General features: G+C 40.0%; 3 protein-coding genes across 4 annotated transcripts; 1 reads left to right on the top strand and 2 right to left on the bottom strand.

Moving 5' to 3' along the window:
• The first annotated feature begins 79 nt into the window (after positions 1-79).
• On the top strand, positions 80-1,828 carry LOC121786989. Its single transcript, XM_042185577.1, has one exon. The coding sequence runs from the start codon at positions 1,110-1,112 to the stop codon at positions 1,599-1,601; it is 492 nt and encodes a 163-aa protein (XP_042041511.1). The 5' UTR covers positions 80-1,109; the 3' UTR covers positions 1,602-1,828.
• A 9,026-nt stretch (positions 1,829-10,854) lies between these two features.
• On the bottom strand, positions 10,855-15,404 carry LOC121785741 (long chain acyl-CoA synthetase 8-like). Its single transcript, XM_042184161.1, has 12 exons — positions 15,250-15,404; positions 14,111-14,699; positions 13,934-14,014; positions 13,417-13,689; positions 12,803-12,934; positions 12,558-12,731; positions 12,230-12,459; positions 12,002-12,119; positions 11,778-11,909; positions 11,555-11,689; positions 11,256-11,462; positions 10,855-11,181 (listed from the first exon to the last, which is right to left on the bottom strand). Exons 2-12 carry the CDS (start codon positions 14,618-14,620, stop codon positions 11,017-11,019), a joined length of 2,157 nt encoding a protein of 718 aa, XP_042040095.1. The 5' UTR covers positions 14,621-14,699; positions 15,250-15,404; the 3' UTR covers positions 10,855-11,016.
• A 1,256-nt stretch (positions 15,405-16,660) lies between these two features.
• On the bottom strand, positions 16,661-20,139 carry LOC121787971. 2 transcript variants are annotated; one of them, XM_042186824.1, is made up of 5 exons: positions 19,993-20,139; positions 19,529-19,637; positions 18,189-18,558; positions 17,567-17,755; positions 16,661-17,018 (listed from the first exon to the last, which is right to left on the bottom strand). In XM_042186824.1, the coding sequence occupies exons 3-5, from the start codon at positions 18,432-18,434 to the stop codon at positions 16,935-16,937; spliced, it is 519 nt and encodes a 172-aa protein (XP_042042758.1). In that variant the 5' UTR covers positions 18,435-18,558; positions 19,529-19,637; positions 19,993-20,139; the 3' UTR covers positions 16,661-16,934. The 2 variants fall into 2 exon arrangements, with proteins under 2 accessions (XP_042042758.1, XP_042042759.1); XM_042186825.1 differs by having other exon boundaries at positions 18,189-18,555.
• Between the last annotated feature and the right edge of the window lie 328 nt (positions 20,140-20,467).

Genomic DNA, 20,467 nt, shown 5'->3' with positions numbered 1-20,467 from the left:
GTGTGAAATGTTCATCCCTCGTTGTACTAAAAGATCTATATACCACGTGATTGTTTGTTCAAGTTTTGGTAGAAAGTGAGCAAATAGGCATGTAAAAAGATTCAATTTTTATCTATTCAATTGGGACCATTTTTTTGTGCATTGGCAAGCTTCTCTCCATGAACCTTATTTGCATCCAAATCCCCATTTTATGGATAAACTAAGCAAATAAGAGGTCATAAGTATATAATTAAAAAATTCCATATGTGAGATTGAAGAATATTGACTGATACAAATCACCTAAAGACAAATTTGAATTCAATCACTCAAGTAATGTAGTTTTACTCTTATTCTAATTCTTGCAATTCAAGCTCAGAATATGTTCTTAATATTGGCTAACTACCTTTGACTAATAAACTTGAGGCTCTTGTGTTGCAATATATAAGTATGTAATGTTTATTAAAGCAACTCAATTGAGTAGTCATTCCACCACTTCTTTTATTATTGATTTCATTCAGGTGAAAAGCTACTGTCTTGGTTGGCTATATGAAATAGCAGAAAGGGAATGGAAAAAAAAAACTTTATTGCTGCTTTTTGTAATTTTTTATAATGTTGATGAGATTTAGAGGGGGGAAATTGGCATGTGAATTAGACTGGTGAGCTCAGATATTGGCACATGGCATCTCTCATTCCCATGGTGTGTTGATGTTTTTAAGAGAATCAGTTGCAGAGAAGGACCACTGATTAGTGTTGGGGAAACACAACAAGGTTTGTTTTTAATTACACAAACAGTGGGAAAAGGTCTTAGAAAATGGTGAGCCTTTCAACCCTGGAAAGAGCCTTGCAGTTTACCAAATTTGTATCAGTCATACATTAGTTTTATAAGCATTTCTACTCTGTGGAAACAAAAAACCTATACCCCTTTTTGTCAGAACCAAGAAACCAGTTCATCTACACCTGTTTCTTCATATTTATTGCACTCCAAATCTAGTCCTTTTTCTTTATGCCTCTCTCTCCCTCCCTCTTCTGAAGCCTCAGCAAGAATTGGCTGAGTTTTCATTCTACTGTTGTAAAAAAGCAATCTTTTCTTTTCTTATCCACTCCCTTTTGACATCTCTCCTCCAAAAAAGATGGCTTGTTGTCTCTATTCTTTGCAATGCTCAAGAGCCTGGCTAGCACTTCTTGTTCCAATATGTGCAGTGCTGTCATCATCTAGCCATGGATCTTTCTTGATCCCAATCATCTTCATCTTTCTCTTCACACTCTCCAAAAGAAAACCCCAATTCCATCAAGAAAAGCAGCAGCCTACATTGCAAGAAGAGGTGGTGTTGATGGGATCACAAGATTTGTACTCAGAGAGTGAGAGCATGGAACAGTTCTCATCAAGTGAGGATCACTCATCTGACATGGAGCAGAGGCTGGACTGCTCGGACGGATCGATATCGGACGAGGAGAGCCTCATTGAGATAGAAATCCCAAGTGGGCAGTTTGTGTGGAATGGCAATAATGTGAAGTGCTGCAAAGAGTTTCATAAGGATTTCTGGGGAGAGATGAATGAGTTCAATGAGGAGGATGACAACTTGATTGAGATTGACATCAAGATGGGATTCATAAAGTGTTGAAGGATCAAGCAAGGGGAAGGAACTCAGATATGTATATAACTCAACTTGTGTTTTTGATCCAATTTGGATTTGTTTGAGCTTTGGTCATTAGTTGAGGTGGTTGTTGTCTAAGGTTCAGAGAGAGGGGGATGGGGAGTAGTGGGTAACAGCATGAGTGGTTTTGCTGTTTGTTTACCAAAGTGTGCAACTTTGATCTTTTTTTTAAAAAAATTTTTTTATTTCAACCATGATTAAGACCCTGTTACAAAAGGTATAAGATATTCAAAGTTTAAGTATATTATAAATTCCCTCTTTGTTTCTTGTGGATGCACATTCAAGTTATGATTAACCATTTGATTCCCATTTTTGCATTGTTTATCTCATCAAATTCCTTTTGCAGCTACAATTATGGCATCTCGCCCCTTTTTCTCTCTCTCTCTCCATATTCTTATTTGAAAATCAAGCTCATCAGTATTTCCAATTAGATGTGATCACAAATCATAGCCCAAAAGGGATAAAATGCTTAAAAAGTCAAAGAAAATTAAGCTTTATAAGAAACAAATATTAATCTATAGTTTGAACTTATATCTACTTTCGTCCATTAAAATAGACAACTATGAAAGTAATCTTAATAAGGAGTATAACAATAAATTATAAAATAAGCTAACTAATTAGTAATATTTTTATTATTATTTATTTTGATGGTTTTGATAGAATTGATTTACTTCCTAGAATATTTTGTTGTGTTTCCGCATATTATAAATATGCGAGGATTATTTGATTCTAATTATAATGAAGAAATAATATTTTTATTATTATTTTATGTATTTATTCAATTCTTCCAAAGCGGCGAATGATTCATTTTGCCTCTTTCCAAGCCTTTTTGTCCCTGAAAAGAAAATGCATTAAAACTTCAATAAATAAATTTTAATCGTAATATATTTTACATACTAATTACATACACCAAAATTTCTGACACATAAAACATGTGCTATTTTAGTAATACCCCATTTAAAACAAATAATATTTTATGGAATTGATTATGTATTTAGTAAGATTCAGTATTCAAAATTAAACAGGTTATTTGAACTATGTTTTGAAAAATATAGAGATAGATGATAGAATTATGAGCAGGTATAGGAGTTAATATGCCCATTAGAGTACTGATTCACTAGAGTACATTCCAAACATGACTGAAAGTCTCTGTGTTTTTATATATGTAAAAAAGAAAGAATTTCGTACCTATCTTCATAAGTTGTTATGCTGATGCACTAGAGTAGGTTGTAGCATCCCACGCCTGCCATTACCACAAGTCATGATGCGTATTTTTTCCTAAACTTCACCTTTGAGACAGTGTGGTACGAGGACGAGTAGGCAGCCAAAACCATGAGCCATGATACACCATCCAAAGCCATGGGCCTCATTCATAAGGAGAAGCGCGTGTTTGAGATATCTGGATGCGGATATCGTGTTGATATGTTTCCCTATGAAGCAAGATTCTGAATATATAATACTCCCTCCGTTCCATAGTAATAGAGTCATTTTGTCATTTTAGTACGTTCCACAGGAATAAAGTCATTTCCTTTTTTAGTAAAAGTCAACACATTTTTCCGTACATATTTTACTCTCTCTTACTTTATTCTCTCTTCATCTCTTTACCTTTTTCATTTTTCACTTTATTCTCCATTTACTTAGGCCATTAGCAGTGGGGCGCCCTATGGCGCGCCACGTCATCAGTTTTATCCTCCTACCCCCACCTGCAGTGGTGCGCCCTAAGGTGCGCCCTATGCATTTTTTTTTGAATATTTAAATAACTAAAAAAATTATGAAAATTTTTCATTTCATTTATAAAAATTAATACTCCCTCCGTCCCGCACTACTCGCACGTTTCATTTTCGGCACGGAGATTAAGGAATAAGTGTATAGCAAAGTCAAATATTACGGCTGTAGGTGAAATTTTTTACTAAAAATGGAAATAGTGCAAATAACTTGGGACGCCCAGAAAGGAAATAAGTGCAAGTAGTCCGGGACGGAGAGAGTACATTACAATACGAATAAAAAAAAACGCAAACTCAGCGACGGTGGTTACGGGCCCACACTTCTTCAACCATGTCGTTCATGAGCTGAGCATGGTCTTGTTGGTTGCGCATTGAGGCCTGTCTAACTAGAACCTCATTGAAGCCCGACGGTAATCCTCTAGCGGGGGGCTCGGTCGCCGTGCTGGACGAGCTAGATGCATTGTCATCTTCGTTCCAATCGGTGATGCTTCCGCCTTCATTCTCGACTATCATGTTGTGCATGATTATGCACGCGTACATGACATCGGCGATGACTTCCTTGAACCAGAAACGAGCCGGCCCTTTCACAATTGCCCACCGTGTTTGGAGCACACCAAATGCCCGCTCGACATCCTTCCTCGCCGACTCCTGCTTCTGCGCAAATAAAACCATCTTCTCACCAATTGGGCAGCTGATCGTCTTCACAAAAACAGACCACCGTGGGTAGATGCCATCGGCCAAGTAGTACCTCATGTAGTATTGGCGCCTGTTGGCAGTGAACTCGATGGCCGGGGCCATTGCCGTTACATTGCTCGGCGAAGAGGGTGGATGAGTTGAGGACGTTAATGTCGTTGTTCGACCCGGCTACGCCGAAGTAAGCATGCCAGATCCAGAGCCGATGGTCAGCGACGGCTTCGAGGATCATCGTCGGGTGGCTGCCCTTGTATCCACTAGTAAATTGGTCTCTCCAAGCCGTCGGACAATTCTTCCACTGCCAATGCATACAGTCGATGCTCCCTAGCATCCCAGGAAAGCCGTGCACCGTCTCGTGCAGCTGCATCAGGCCCTGGCAATCAGTGACAGTCGGCTTGCGCAAATAAGTGTCGTCGTAGGCCTCCACAAGCCCCCTACAAAAGTTCTTCAGACACTCGCGGCCTGTTGTTTCCCCGACGTGGAGGTATTCGTCGAATATATCCGCCGTGGTGCCGTAGGCCAACTGACGGATTGCAGCCGTGCACTTCTGCAATGGTGTAAGGCCGGGTTTGCCGATGCCGTCTTCCCGATACGTGAAGTATTCATCACGTGACGACAACGTCCGCACAATGCTGAGAAAAAGGTACCGCGACATTCTAAACCGGCGGCGGAAAACAGTCGGTCCCCACCGTGGTCGATCGGCAAAATAGTCTTCAACCAGACGTTGGTGAGTTGCCGCGTGGTCGCGTGGGACATACGTCCGACGTCGAATAGGCCTATGGACCTGCTCGGCCGCCGCCGCCTCGCGCTGCATTTCCACAAAGCATGCCGCCATGGCCTCTTCAACGGCTGCATCTAAGGCTTCAGATATCGAACTACTTGATTCCGAGGAACTAGAACTATTGGTGTCGTCGTCGGGGTTCATTTTCGTATGCGAGAGAAGTAGAATCGTGAGAGATGAGCGAAATGAGAGAGGCGATATGTTCGTAATCGTATGCACAAGTGAATGAGAAACGATGTTTAAATAGGAAAATAAAAAACGCGTGGCATCGTCCTCGACCATCGTCCACCTCTCCCACAATGGAGCGGACGATGGCGCGGACGATAGGCCATCGTCCGCGCTATACGCAGCGGATGATCTATCGGGCGTGTGCTTCGGCCGCGCCCGATGGCAGGCACCCACAATGGTGCCATCGTCCGCGCCCGAGGACGATGGGCACCATCGGGCGTGCCATCGGGCGCCCCATTGTGGGTGCCCTTAACTCACCTAACACAATTTTTCTTAATCTCCGTGCCGAAAAAAGCCTCCATTACTATGGAACGAAGAGAGTAAATGACGGCATACCAAATAGTATGTTGTTTGTATTCCTTTTATTTTGTAACTTAAAATTGTTGAGTTCATCATTATCGATATGAAATAAAATACTCCCTCCATCCTCTCGTAAGTGAGAAATTTCTATTTTGGTATAGGAATTTAGGGTGTGGTGTGTAATGAATACGATTGTAATAGTATTAAATTAGGAGAAAGAATAAAGTAGAAAAGACATAGTAAAGTAGAATTAAGTAAGAAAAATAATGGAAAAGGTAAAAGAGAGAAGAGAATTAATTTATGTCAAAAAGGATAATGAGTCACTTAGTCTAAGATATCCAAAAGGGAATACGTCACACTTTGGTGGGGACGAGCGAGTATCAAACTCCCTATTCTCGTGGATCATTATTCCCTCATTCATATCCTAGAGCTTGAAGACGCCCGATGTCTTCTGATAGGGACTTAACTTTTACTATATCCCCGAATTAAGCTGATAATCTCCATATTATTGTTTAGCTTATTTATGGAGTAATTTATTGTTATACTTGTTAGGATTTGAGTTACTAGTTAGGGTTTGATTTGTTTTCTATAGTGTTTAGGATTTATTTTACTTTCATAGATATCTTTTTATATCGTCACATAGTATAAATATGTCGCAAATATTTTATTAGAATTAAAAATGAAGAATTAAAATAATTCCTGCATATTTGTAACAAACATTCTTATATTGATGCATGGTCTCTTATCACTGAAATATCTTGTTGGTGGGATGATGCGAAATTGACACAAATGAGTACTTATCTGAGGAGAAGCAGGCGAGTTCGTGTCGATCCACTAGTCGGTTCGTGGTAACCCGGCTTTGAAGCCTTATTATTTCAGAAACACCGAAGATGAAGATGGAGATGGGATATGATAGTATTTAACTGTTGCAGAAATGAGACCCAACACTACGAAAGTCTGGAAAATGGGATGTCAAGTTGAGGGGTTGGTTCACTGTGATACTTAACAAACCTCAAATCTAAGAAACCTATGTAAAAACTCAACAACTATGTTATTTAGAGCCAATGAAGCCTACAAGACTGAATAATGTGTAGAGAACTTAGACCAGCATACATTTTACTTGTTGCCATTCTGATTGAAGAGACGCGAAACGAGACCAACTCTCCACCACGGTGTTACTGTCATCTCCTCGTTCTTGTTAGCTATTAGGGCAGGGAGACTATTTTGGGCTGATGTCTCTTTCAGGCTTGTCCTGGAAAACACATGAGAGAGGCGTCAGACTCGATAAATCTATTTCAAGCCTGCCAACATTATTGAAGTAGAGAATGTGAGATGCATACTCCGGCACAAGTGGACCTTCATAAGCAAAGGTTGATACACCTTGTCGCTGCTTGTGCTTGGGATTAGCTGTGCACAGGACATACACACGCCCACGTCGCTTCACAGTCAGACAAAACTCACACAACTTCTTCACTGATGAACGAACCTTCATCCTAGGATGGGCCAACAATGATACCATCAGAACACATCATATAAACATACGAGGATGCAACAGTATGTGTGGTAAATTCATGATTTGTAAAGATACAATTCAAAGTCAAAGAATCACAAAAAGAAGCAAAACAAGCAGTGTTGCAGATTTGATGATCTAGCAGCTCAAACTTCGACCGGTGATGCAACATTTGATGAGAAATTAAAAGGAACTGAAAACTTGAGTGGCTGCAGATGAAGCAAAGCAGTTACGAAAACATCATATACAACAAAATAAGATGTTACAGCAACCACAATCAAATATGGGCAGAGGCACCATTTCATCCATCTTATTAAAGATTAATTTAAGATCAAACAAGATCATAGGCGCTCATCTACTAACTAAAGGAACAAAGAAAAGCAATTTGATGAATGAATGACTACTTTGAACCTATTGAAACGGTAAAAAAGTATTCCAGATTGGTAAATCAATCGGAAACAGAGAGCTCAATTGATATGCAGCAATTGGAAACTCAATAAGTCAACCACAATAATACACCCTAACTTGAGCAGATAATTGTGCGAATATTAACTCAGAGAAACATAGAAATGAAAATTTCTCGAATACGCAGTTTACGGAATTACCGATTTAAGAACTAATCGCAATATTACAATAGATTCGCAAAAGGTTTCATCCGGATTCGGCACTATGAATAACTATATACATACATGCATACAAGCTCATTAGGCTAAAAAATTCCAGAAAATCCTGACAATTATATGAGTAATATGAGGAAAAGTTCATGCCAAATCCTTATATGATGTGAGAGCTCAAACTTGCAAAATGAACTTATCGCAAGAATTTAAACCAAATGGAGAGGATAATGAGCTACGCTTACCTTCACTAGCAGGCAGAGGATTGAAATTTTCGGGGCGTAGCTCGATCTTCGTTTTCCAGATTTGGGATTAGGGTTTTTCAAATCTACCTTTAAGCACTGGAAAAAGAATTTGTGAATATTTATTTATTTATATTTATCTTTTCATTTTTTACAACAAGAATAAGATTTATTAGGCCATCCGCAACGCTGTCTCTTATCCGTCTCTTCACCGTCTCATCTCTTAACTATTCATGGGTCCCACTGTACTTTTCACTCCATCTCTTAACTAAGAGACAACACCTGCAATCCTTCATCTCTTATCCGTCTCTTAACCATCTCATCCCTTAACTATTCATTCAATTTCATTTTTTATTATTATTTCCAACAAATTCAATTAATAAAAACACACTTCATTAAATAAAATAGAAATTACAACTTAAAATTTTTAAAAAATACATAATTAAATTCGTGGTATAATAAATAAAAAAAGACATAATTTAAAATACAATTTTATAGAAATTATAAAAATTACTCCGCCGGCGAATCATCCCCCGGAGGAGGTGGAGGCGGAATACCAAGTTGTCCCGCTGGATACACAATGCCGGCATGATGGACTTGAAATTGGGCAGGCGTCATGCGGGAAGTGTCCGCCATCGTGGCGGTGAAGTACATGGACATTAAGGAGGAGGGCGGCACTTGGGAGCCCGCCTGGCTTGATTCGCCTCGGCCCCTCTCCATCTAGCCGCCTTCGCCGCCTTGCGGCCGACGGCGCCCACGGGAGGACCCCCTGCATCGTCCGCCGTGCCCTCAACCTCCTGCGAGGCAACCTCTTGTGCGGCGCTGCCTGAACTGCCCCCACTAGACGAGTATTGGCAACCCGTCGTGTGCTTCGTGCGCTTCGAGGTCGAGCCCATGCTGGACTGGACACCGCCGACCCACCTTGCCTCGTCTTTGACGACCTTCCAAACATCGACATGTTTGAATTCTTTGCCGGTGTCGTCGAAATAGACTTGCAAAGCCGATCTCAGAATGTCGGCTCCCGTGGCTCCGCTTTGGTAATGAGCCGCTTCAGTCTTGTAGATGCCGCAGAATTTTTTGACCTCTCTGTCGACTCGGTCAAAGTGAGCGCGGGGCATCTTCAATGTGCAGTGGCGGGACCCCTTCGGCTTAATCTCGTTGTAGGCCTCGGTGACCTTTTCCCAGAAGCACTTCCGGGTTTGTTGATTCCAGACGATGGAATCGTACGAGACGCTGATCCAGGCGTTGTACACAACCATCGTGTCCTTGCGGCTGTACGGATGTCGACCTACATCCTCATCCTCCTCGGCCGCCTCTGCCTCTTCCTCCACGGCGTCGAATACCCTGGAGCTTCCACCGCCTCATACTCCTTTCGGAGTGGGTTCATTTGGATAATCCTCCCGAATTTGGGATAATCCCTGAGAATACCCCAGGACGGAGGGACGAGTCACGAGCATATGCATCCACATCAAAAAGGGGTGGTTGGTACCCCGTCAGCGTCGAGGAGCCTTGGGTGCCCGGCGTCAACGAACCGGAACCCGAACCACCCAATACATTGTACAGGCCCCCCATCGCCAAACGCGTTGATGTCAAACCTGCCGGAGCCGCCCTCGTTTCCGTCGCCGAACATTTTGTGATGAAAATTAGAGAGGTTAGATGAAAATTGAAGAGGAAATGGAGATGATTTGAGAAGAATAGATGTGTGTTTGTGTGTGTAATGAGGATGAAATAGGAGTATTTATAGAGTAAAAAAAAGAAAAAAACGGTCGAAAACGGTAATATTGCCGTTTGATTTTTTTATTAAATTCAATTTTTAAAAAAAAAATAATTTATTGCGTCAGCGTGACGAAGCCCACTCGCGGGCCGGCGAGTGGGTGTCACGCGTGGCGAGCTGGCTCGCCATCCGTCTAGGTGGGACGGCCGTCTCGGCGGGGTGGTGACGAGACGGGACGCTGCAACGCGTCCCGCGCGGGTCTCGTCTCGGAGGGACGAGATAAGAGACACCCGCGAGATGCGTTGCGGGTGCTCTTAAGCTCGTTTGTTTCAATCTTAAAAACTAACTCAAATTATGCATTTAGTTTTCACATTTATTAGTGTACAAGCCTATCTCAAATTCACTCATGTTAGCATTTTATCCTCCGACCTATTATTAGCCCAACTGGTAGTCATCGGGGAATGCTGACTATCCGGTATTTAGGGAATCGTTATCGGAATTCATTCTATTACTAGAGAGAGAAAATTTGTAGTGCTTAGAAAATTGAGAGGTGTGAATGAAATTGAGAGCAATAAGATGTAGATATAAGGGCGAAAAAAATCGAAAAATTGAGATCGGCGGTTTGATTGACGCGCAATAGGCGCCGATCGCGCTTGGCAACGCTCGCTTGGGTGGCGTTCGACGATCGCCGTCGAACTGCAGTCTCCCTGCAATTTGCAGCGATTGACACCTTATTGTGAATGCTCTAAACATTATTAACATAGCAATACAGACTATGAAATAACACTCCATCCGTTCAATAGTAATGGAGGCGTTTTTTTCAGCACAGAGATTAAGAAAATTGTGTTAGGTGAGTTAAGTAAAAGGAGAATAAAGTGAAAAATGAAAAAGGTAGAGAGATGAAGAGAGAATAAAGTAGTAGAGAGTAAAGTGGGTGTGGAGAAATGTGTTTAGGGAAATGACTCTGTTACTATGGTATGTACCAACATGGCAAAATGACTCTATTACTATGGAACGAAATGAGTAGAAAATTAACTTATGCAAATATTTTTGAGGTCATGATTGGACACATTTAGGACATCCACGATGCAAAGGGGAGGTCACTTCCCGAGGAACGGGATGAACGTGAGATGCGTTGGAAAATCACTTTACGCTTAAACATACAAAACAATAATTTGTAAAATTCCATATCTAAAAAGAAAAGGGCGATCTGAGATTCTGAAATAGGACTGGGAGAGTATTTAATTTCAGTCGACAAAACAAGTAATATCAGCATACCACAAGTCAAGATACAAGTTATATTACCATACCACAAGTCAAGTTGTATGTTCTACTTTCAACGAGGGAATTAAGTGGAAGAAGACGGAATAAAATGAATGAAGATACAAGCTAAATGGTGATTTAGTGAACAAAATTCAGGAAACTGTGGATGTTTTTATTATTCTAATAAACAAGTAGGTAACCATCAACATATAGGTAGAAAACAAAACTGTATGTTGCAAGTGCGAAAAGAAATACTACCACAAACAGAATAACGAGTTGCTATTACAATTAACGTGGAACATATTCCATTTCTTCATTTATACAAATTCTCAAGATCATCCTTAAACTTGGCCTTCAATTGCTCCCTCTTCAATTTGAGTGCTTGAGTAACCAGACCTGATTCTGGAGTCCATGGCTCTGGCAACAACTTGATCTTTGCCGGGACCTCGAACTTGTCCAATTTCTCTTGTTTTGCAGCCTGTAATATCCCCACAAGCATATTAACTAAACGACTCAAAACTTTAAGAAATGGGTACAAGGGAACAACCCAACCTTTGCTAGTGATTGTTGAACCTCTTTCATAGCTTCTGGCAGCTCACACAGCTCGGCGAAATCTGAATACTTGAATCCCGATTTATCAGCCCATCCCTCAAGAACATGGCGTGCAGGTACCACTAAGGCGACACAGAAGTTGTGGAACGGATCTGCGTACACCATGATATTCTCTACGTAATTGCTTGATGAGAGTGCAGCCTCAACCTGCAATAGTATCGGTTTTCATGTAACGACAATTTGCAGAGAGGCAAACAAAGGGTTTGCCACATCTATGTGGTTTGAATCACATTCAGTACCTTCCCGAGTGAGATGTACTCCCCATGTTGAAGCTTCACAATGTCTTTCCTTCTGTCGATGATCTCAAGGCATCCATCGGGGTGGAACCTCCCGATATCACCAGTATAGAACCAGCGCATGCCTTTTTCATCAACCTGCATCAGCAAAAAGAAAGAAAAAAACCCATGAATTAGAAGAAATATAGGTAGCAGCTTTGTGTAGTTACCAAGAACAGGTTTTCACCTTGTATACTTCTGCAGTTTTCGCTTCACTGTTGAAATAACCAGCACTAACGCTTGCTCCACCGACAACCACCTCTCCTCGAGCCATAGGCTTATCCGATGTCCTGTAACCGCCTTCTTCCCAAGACACAAGCTGCAAAGAATGAAAACAAAATTTAAGGCATGCAAGCAGGTTGGAATAAGACATGCTGCAGAGGAAATTTTATCTACAAAGAGGAAATATACCTTGATGTAACAACAAGGAAGAGGAGGGCCAACACGGCCAACAGAAATATCATCCGCCTCAGAAAAAGCGGCCCCGGCACATGTTTCTGTCAGACCATACCCTTGACCAATGGGGGCTCTACACTCAGAAGCAAGAGAAACATAAGTTAGTCAAACCGCAACCAGTTAAAAGCTTATGGTTAACAATTTTATATTCTCCTTACTATATTAAACTTGCATTTAAATTACCCTATGCAAATGTTGATAAATCTTTGTGTATCTCCAGATAAAGGAGCTCCACCACAAAGCATAAAGCGGATCTGTCCTCCAAGGATAGACCTTATCTTGTTAAAAAGAATTATATCCCACAACTTAGCTTCCAGTCCCCATGCCCCAAACCAGCTTCCTTCAATAGCCGCCAGTCGACGTCTACAAGCAATGTCAAAAAGTTTCTTTGCAACACCTCCTTTTTCCTCGACCTAATACATAAAAACAGACGAAGTATCAGAAACTCTATTATTTGCTGCTCCACAAGGTAATGCTTTCAGTCGTATGAAAAACTGCACTGCTAAAAGACCTTCTTCAGAACTCCATCCCTGACACGATCAAGTATAGCTGGAACTGCCGCCATCAAAGTAGGCTTTAATGCAGAAGCATCTCCCATAGTTCCTTTTTTTATTTTGTTGGATGTGTCTGTCAACGTTAGTGCTGACCCATAGCCAATTGCAACACCCGCAGTTATCATGACAGTCTGTGAAAAATACCATCTTAGAACTTGCTTGAATATTCATTTTCTGCCATTATAATGACATCACATGTTACCTCAGCAGCTAATTCAAAAACATGAGCAAGAGGCAAGTATGCTAAGTAGAAATCCCTGCTTCCAATTGCTGGGACCACTGTCATAACTGCTGCAGCAGTAGCTACAATATTGCCATGTGTCATCATAACACCCTACAATAAGGAATAAGAAACCATGTTACGGTAGGAGAACATTAATATTACAATGAAGATTACTGACACATAAAAAAATAAATTCCGAAGTGATAATAATGTACAAGGGAGAATTCATTGGTTGACCCAAAACAATGTCGTGCATTATATTCTTATAGCTTTGCTCTAATTCTCCTCCATTATTGGTAAGTTTCCAACTTAACATTCTCTGTACTCAACAACAGTTGCAATCGTTTCTTTAACATGGTAATCGGATTGTTCCCATGCGGGCAAATCCATGTTGTGGTCAGATAATTAATTTACAAGCTAATACATGTCCAATTTCTTCATTTTATTAATCATATTTTGAGTTGGAATAGAACATATAGCTAAAAATAACAATCTGATGATATAGTACTTGACCTAAATAGCTACATTCAAGCACTAAAACCAAATGAAATTCTCAACACATGTTCGGTGACAGAGAAGTATATAAATCAAACCTTTGGGAGGCCTGTACTGCCACTTGTATACATAATGACAGCAATATCTTTCTTGATAGGCAAATTAGGATTAACAGGGCCGTCTCTTCCAAGTTTTTCAACCTCGGAAAACGAGGAAACCTTACAGTTACTCATCTCATTGATGATGCTGGTGTCACTGGAAGACTCTTCATCATCAAAATAAATTATGTTTCTAATGCTTGTCAAGCTCGAACGCACTGCAACCAATTTCTTCAATTGCTTAGAGTCACAAATCACGGTTGACACTTGAGTCTGTGAAATACCAGTAAACGTGAGTATGTTCTTACTAGTTTAGTAGTATTAGGAGTTGCTTCAGGATGAACTGATCTAGTACTCCAACAGAGCAGAATACTAAATTTAAAAAACAAAGGAAAAAAGAAGAATCTGCAAGTGATTTGAGGGAGAGATAGAGAGAGAGCACGCTCATATTAAAAAACAAAGAAATAAATAAATCTGGAGCAGAACAGTTTTTATATGAGGAATGAATGACAGCCACCTCGTTTAATGAGTGAATCAGGGCTTCCTCTCCTAAAGAAGCATAAATGGTGACGACAGTGACGTTCTGCCTGAAGCATCCCTGTGTCGAAGAGAAAGTGGAATAGTATAATCATAAGGAAAAACTAAATAAGAATAACAAAAAGAGGTTAAAAAATTCACAAGAAATAATTCTTACATGAAATGCAACGAGCCACTCTGCTCGGGTGTCAGAAAAAATAGCAGCACGGGTGTCAACGTCATGCCCTATTTTAATCATACCAGAAGCAAAGTTGCACACACGACCATATATCTGCTGATACGATTCCCACTGGTACTCACCCAAGTGAAGCTTCTCGAATTTTCTGCCATCACTTGAAGTAACAGTGTCTTTAGCAATTATTTTTCTAGTCCCGAGAAGCTTCTGCTGTGAATACTTCCTGCATGCCTGCTCAAACAATGCTGCCATAGTTGTGGCCCCTTCCCAAGGAGCTTCAACCAATTTGACTGATCTAACATTGCGCATCGCATAACCAGCCTCACCACCAACTTCAACTGGAACTGCTCTCTGCTTCAACTTTCTCCTACCCCCAATAACCACAGAAAGGAGGATAGGTATAACTATGGCAACTATGGCAGCACAAGCAATTCCATATGTTCCATTATCTTTGATAAGCGACAAAAGACTCCAATTTCCAAGATTCCCCATTTTGATTGTTATAAGTTACTTACTCCCTTCTTACTCAATCCACGTAATAAACAAACAATCAGCTTTCGAATACCAGATCCTGTGTATAGAAAACGTCAATATGATACACAGATCAATATCAAAGTAAAGAAACCGGAAACCTAACGTAGATTGTAAAGCTCAAACACATAGCATAGAATTACCAAAATTATAAAATAGCAGAAGCAACAAAAACACACATACAATCAATACACAAAACCAACTCACCGACAATCTGCATATATACACAACATAAAGACGAGCTCCACTTCTAAACAGAGTCAATCATAAAAACATTTGATGCATAGGGAATCAGCTAAACCTAGATAACTATTTCCACAGACACAAAAGTAAAAATGCTAATGCTAAACAAAATTAATCACAGTTAGTTAGCTTAGAGAGCACCGCATGGAATCAAACCTACTCAATTCATCACCAACCGCTCTAAATCCAGATTTAGAAAATCGCATGAATCAATACGAACAAAAAAACAAAACAAATAAATAGTAAAATCAAAGAAAATACTAATTCACCGGGTCTAGGAAACAGGGACGCACAAAAACACGCATCAATGCGATGATCATACGAGAGAAACAAATTGTTAACCTAACCTTTTCGAGGATTGGAGCTCTACTCGATCGCGCAAATCTGGGAAACTTGAGATATGCTTTTCTCTTGTTCAATAATGTCTATTGTCTCCCAACTGCAAATACACTTTAAATTATGCTTTGGATAATTTCATTTTGGCCCCAAATTACTTTATCTCATTAAAAAAAATGAACCCCGTTAAGATACGTATTACACGTGTCTATTACTGAAGATGTACATAAAAATTGTTGGTACTGTTATTTTAATTTTTAATGTTTATAATCTTGATGAGGAAAAAAGATGGCATCATCGAAATATATAAATTTGGATTATTTCAAAGTCATTAATTGCTTTGGACCGCATCAAAATAGATGGAGTGATTACTAGAATGTTTCTCGTCTTCCAAAAGAAAATGCCAAAAGTTTCTTATTCTGATTTTTAAATGCACCAAGAGCATCCACAATAGCAGCTAGCGGACCGGCTAGCCGACTCTCGGAGCTGGCCGGTCCGCTCGTCGAACCATTGCAGGCGGCGAGCGGCAAATCGGCGAGCGCACGCCGATTTTCGGGCGCTGGCCGATGCGCTCGCCGATCGGCTGGCCGCCATTGCAGGCTCCCGATCGACGAGCGATCGACCAGCTCAATTTTTTTTTAATTTTTCGAAACACTATATATACGCGATCTGTATGTCTATATTTCGATCTCAACTTTGAACCAGAAATTGATCATAAGAAGAGGCTGAAGACGAAGATTCACATCTCTTCGTTTTCAAATTATTGCAAATTAGTCCTTCAACTTTCGGAAATTACGTTTCCGTATGAATTTTCTGTACAGCTCGACCCCAGCCAGGGGCGCTGCCCCCCGAACCCCCATCTAATCATAACGAATTCAAATAAGTGTACACTCCGCACTTCCAACTTATTTGATGACTCATTATGATCATATTGATCAATCAAGTTAATCCAATTACACTAAAATATCCAACAATTTGCACGTTATTTTCATTCACACCACTTGTTTTAATTGAAGAGTTGTGGGCGCAGAGGACTGCACGTCGTTAGATTTTTTTGAATTAATGTAATTTTTTTAATTAATGTACTTTTTTAATTTTAATATTATTATTGAGTTTTCTCGTATCTGTGTCGTAAATTTAATTCCGTATTTTGTATGACTGTTAATTATTTATTTTTATAATTTTGTTTATTGTGGCTAGGCTAGGCTATTGCTTGTCCTGATGATGTGGCATGAAGAGTTTTTAATGCTGCTGATGTGGTAGGAGGAGTTTGTGGCTAGACTATGGCTATTGGAGATGCTCCAACACAAGGAATAGGTTCCAAATTGCTTAAGTTAATAAACTTGGATCTCAAACATTCTAGTGATTTTTTAAGCAGGCTATAGTCCTTTTTTGATGCAATGGAGATTACTACTACATCGATAAGACAATGTAAATAAATATACTTGTACATATACGGCAGTAATAAAGATGGGATGAGTACTGATGGGATCCCATTCTTGATATAGGAAGGCCCACAATTCCATACACAACCGATTGGAATGTTGAATAGTTACCAATATCATTAATTGGTTATAAATTGTAGACGTATAGAAAATTCTTTTTTGAAATAAGTCTATCAAATAAAATTCACACTTTCATACCGTGCAGTAATGCTAATTTATGTGAGCCGGAATACCTACTGCACATCACACACCTAAACTGTTCCACGTTTAGCAGTTTCCTCAGCGCGTGTGAGTGCATTTGTGAAGACATCTACACTCCAGTCCTTAACATCTTCCTGTGAAATTGCAATCACACCATCATCAAGAAGCATACAAGAAGAGTAGCTAGGAATATTTTATTTTCTTGGAGCAATCAGTATGCATATCAGGAGATGCTTGATAGTACATGATAGGCCCATTTCCCTAGCCAGATCATGTGTATCAAATATGGAAATCAAGCAGTGACATCAATGTACTCTTTCATCGACACATAAAGGAAATAGAGATAACAATAGCGACTAAATGATTCAACATTTTGTGGGGATAGATTATCTAAGTGGTGGCTTAGCAGCCTTAGCTACTACAAAAGGTCTTAAAATATCAATGGTGATGCCCAAGTCCTACTTTGCCAAGTTAGGTGCAGAACTATGAGAACTCTTGCAGGATCTTTTCCAGGAAGTTAGTTGTGTGAAGTGTAAAACCATGAGATTTGCAGCCGACTAAAAATATAGATGACAAAAAGATAACAATAACAACCTTAGTTGTCTGAAGTGTAAAACCATGAGATTTGCAGCTGACTAAAAATATAGATGACAAAAAGATAACAATAACAAGTTTAATTAACCTTGCGCAGAGGTTCTCCAGTCCGTATTTTTGCATTTGGACGCGCTATTGTAGATTCAAATGGAGTCCTTGGCCGAACTTCTCGCATTTTTTCCCACTCCTCTTGAGTGAGCATCCTGACAGTTCCCTGGCCCTCGGGGGCATCTTTTATCTTTTTCTCAAGTCGTTCCTGGGCATTTGCCTCATCTAGCTGGAAACAAACAATTCACTTATGCAGAACTTATTCAAACATATCAGCAGAAAGTTAAAATGACAATAAAACTATGTAAAGCAGCAAATATCAGGTCCAAGAAACACTTTTAGAAACTTCGAAATTCCATTATCCATTAAGTATTTTGGAAGCAAATAATATGTCAGTGACAACCAGCTGAATAAAACAACACAAAAAGAAGTAAAAGCTAGTAAAATTCAACAGAAATTAAGCTTGAACTTAATTATTCTCTTAGCAAATAAGACCTGAACCTTTTAAAAATTGATGAGTAAGAAGCAGTCTGACTGTGCATTTTCAGAAGTGCTGTGATAAACTAGCTTTTATCACAAATCACAAGTCTATAATTTTCGGTCAAATTGACTGATCAGTGACTATTATCTATCAATTTTTGGACAACAAACTTAAACAATACCATCATCAGGATCTTCGCAAATAGGGCCGTACCCACAGCAGTGAGTACCAGTGGCATGGTTGCAGTATCAAGCCAGGCTCTTGATTCAGGAACATCCACATATAAGTCGTCTTTATTGGGATGTCTTCTCTTTCTCTTCTTCTCTAGTTCAGCAACTTTCCTCTTCAAGGTATCACTTGGACCTCCATTAGCCAGTTTATGCAACTTCCTGGACATCTGATTTAATGTTTGATGAACTCCACGCATTTTTCCACGGAAAATCTTACTTGCCACTTAATCTCAATTCTAAGACAGCAGTGGAAAGAAGTAGATCACTGAACCTCCTCTACTATATAGTTGGAGAATCGAAGCAATAAATAAGTCGACTCTGCTGAAAATATCACATCAAAATAAGTTTCATAAATGCAAATGATAATTGCAGAATGACGGTGTTGAGAGAAAGACATCTACAGCATATCAACAAGTACAAAGGAGCAGAATCCAAAAACACCAACAGAAAAAAAGAAGAAAAAAAAAGTGGAAGACTGCTAAGTAGAAGTTCCAATCTTCACAAGCTCTGATTCTGAATGTAGAAATATGGTTTGACATTGCCAAGCCAGTTAAGTAAAATAAAAGAGATGGGAGGTTTTTTAATATATGAAACTATAATTCCACCTCATTTGCCCAATGCACACAGAGTATATCTTATGGTTGAAGGTAGACTCCTATTTTGATTAAAGCGAGCAAATGCCTCTTCCGAGCTAACATAACTTTATCATTAGCATGATAGCATTGCACAGCTCATCTTGGTGAGTAGTAACTAATTACACAGTTATAGATCCAACATTCGACTATCACTATAGCCCAATTTCTTCTACTCAACAACATTTCTGCCACGCCATCACAGAGTAGCTCATTCGCGATCATAAAGATAAAATTTAAGATACAATAAGATAAAAAGGACTCATCTATCAATTACTTTGAACCTAGCAAATCACAAACAGAGAAATTGTGTTGAGCTGATGATCTAGCAGCACAAACATACTCTCGTGCATCAATTCAAGCCTTAAAAGCGTGCAAATAATTAATCGCATCACCCTATACGGATTTGAAATCAGAGAAACAGAGACATACAAAACCATTCCTATACCCAGTTACGAAATTATCCATCGACAATTAAACATATTCACGATTAATTCAAAAAAAAATATTCAGCTGCATTCACAATATTCAATAACTACACAAGTTTACCATGCATAGACAGCAATAAATTTGCTAATTGAAAAAACAGACTAATTTGTTTCTCATCATCGGTCGTTCGAGTTTAAACCAAACAGAGAGAAATAACGAGCTTCTCTTACCTTCGATAGGAGACAGAGGATCGAGGGTTTGTGTCGCAGCTCAATTTTAGTTTTCCAGTACCGCGATTAGTAAAGTAGGTGCTTCCGCTGCTGCGAAATTGGTACAAATCTGAAACAGGAGACTTGATTCAAACATATGTTTCTCCTATCCAATCAGAATCGCACAATCATAGAATTCCAACAATTTCAATTTTTCTGCTGTAGAAGTGGAGGTGCCATTTTGTTGGAAATGAAGCGATTCGGGCCATAAAATGGTAGCTAACGGCTTATTGGTGTTAAATTTTACATTTTCCGGTTAAAAACAGCCCCAACTATACACCAAAACGCATCTCAAATCCCCCATTTTTGCGTTTTTGGAACAGTAGCTACCCAAATATGGAGTAGCACTGTAGCTACTGCATAATTTGTGAAAAATTGCAAAACACCCTCTCTTATTTATGAATTAATTGGGGGAAGAAACATACCTGACGAGGAAATGGCGGAAACAAGAACCGTGGATAGAATATGAAGAAGAAGACGGAGTATTTGATTACGATCAACTAAATACAGTAATTCGACCAACGATCACTGAATTCAGTTAATTACGATCAACTAAATCTCAATTCGACGGAGTATCTTACTTGCCACTTAATCTCAATTCAAACAGGAGACTTTCGGCTAGACATCACCAAACCGAACCGGCCCGGCTGAACCGGCCCGGAACCGTCACCGGCGGTTCCGAACCGGAACCGGAACCGTCGGCGGCGGTTCCGAACCGTGACCGGAACCGGCGGTTCCGACGGGCCGGTTCAGGTTCATGAAATTTGCGAACCGTAACCGGCGGTTCCGAACCGCCGGTTTTCACCGGAACCGGCGGTTCCGAACCGGCGGTTCGCCGGTTCCGACACCTTTTCAGGCTACCCACCGGCCTAGACGTAGCCTTTTCAGAAACCGGGTCAG

The sequence above is a fragment of the Salvia splendens genome, chromosome 22 (genome assembly GCF_004379255.2).
Source record: "Salvia splendens isolate huo1 chromosome 22, SspV2, whole genome shotgun sequence".
NCBI lineage: Eukaryota > Viridiplantae > Streptophyta > Magnoliopsida > Lamiales > Lamiaceae > Salvia > Salvia splendens.
The sequence above is the reverse complement of the archived record's forward strand: the minus strand, read 5'-3'. Positions and strand labels throughout refer to the sequence as shown.

Coding starts and splice junctions, on each gene's coding strand:
- LOC121786989 (XM_042185577.1), top strand. CDS start 1,110: ATGGCTTGTTGTCTCTATTCTTTGCAATGCTCAAGAGCCTGGCTAGCA.
- LOC121785741 (XM_042184161.1), bottom strand. CDS start 14,620: ATGGGGAATCTTGGAAATTGGAGTCTTTTGTCGCTTATCAAAGATAAT. Junction 12,460..12,557: donor GGGATGGAGTTCTGAAGAAG/GTCTTTTAGCAG, acceptor TTTATGTATTAG/GTCGAGGAAAAAGGAGGTGT. Junction 11,910..12,001: donor TTCCTTGTTGTTACATCAAG/GTATATTTCCTC, acceptor CATTCTTTGCAG/CTTGTGTCTTGGGAAGAAGG.
- LOC121787971 (XM_042186824.1), bottom strand. CDS start 18,434: ATGCGTGGAGTTCATCAAACATTAAATCAGATGTCCAGGAAGTTGCAT. Junction 17,756..18,188: donor TTGCGAAGATCCTGATGATG/GTATTGTTTAAG, acceptor GTTTGTTTCCAG/CTAGATGAGGCAAATGCCCA. Junction 17,019..17,566: donor CTGGAGAACCTCTGCGCAAG/GTTAATTAAACT, acceptor GCAATTTCACAG/GAAGATGTTAAGGACTGGAG.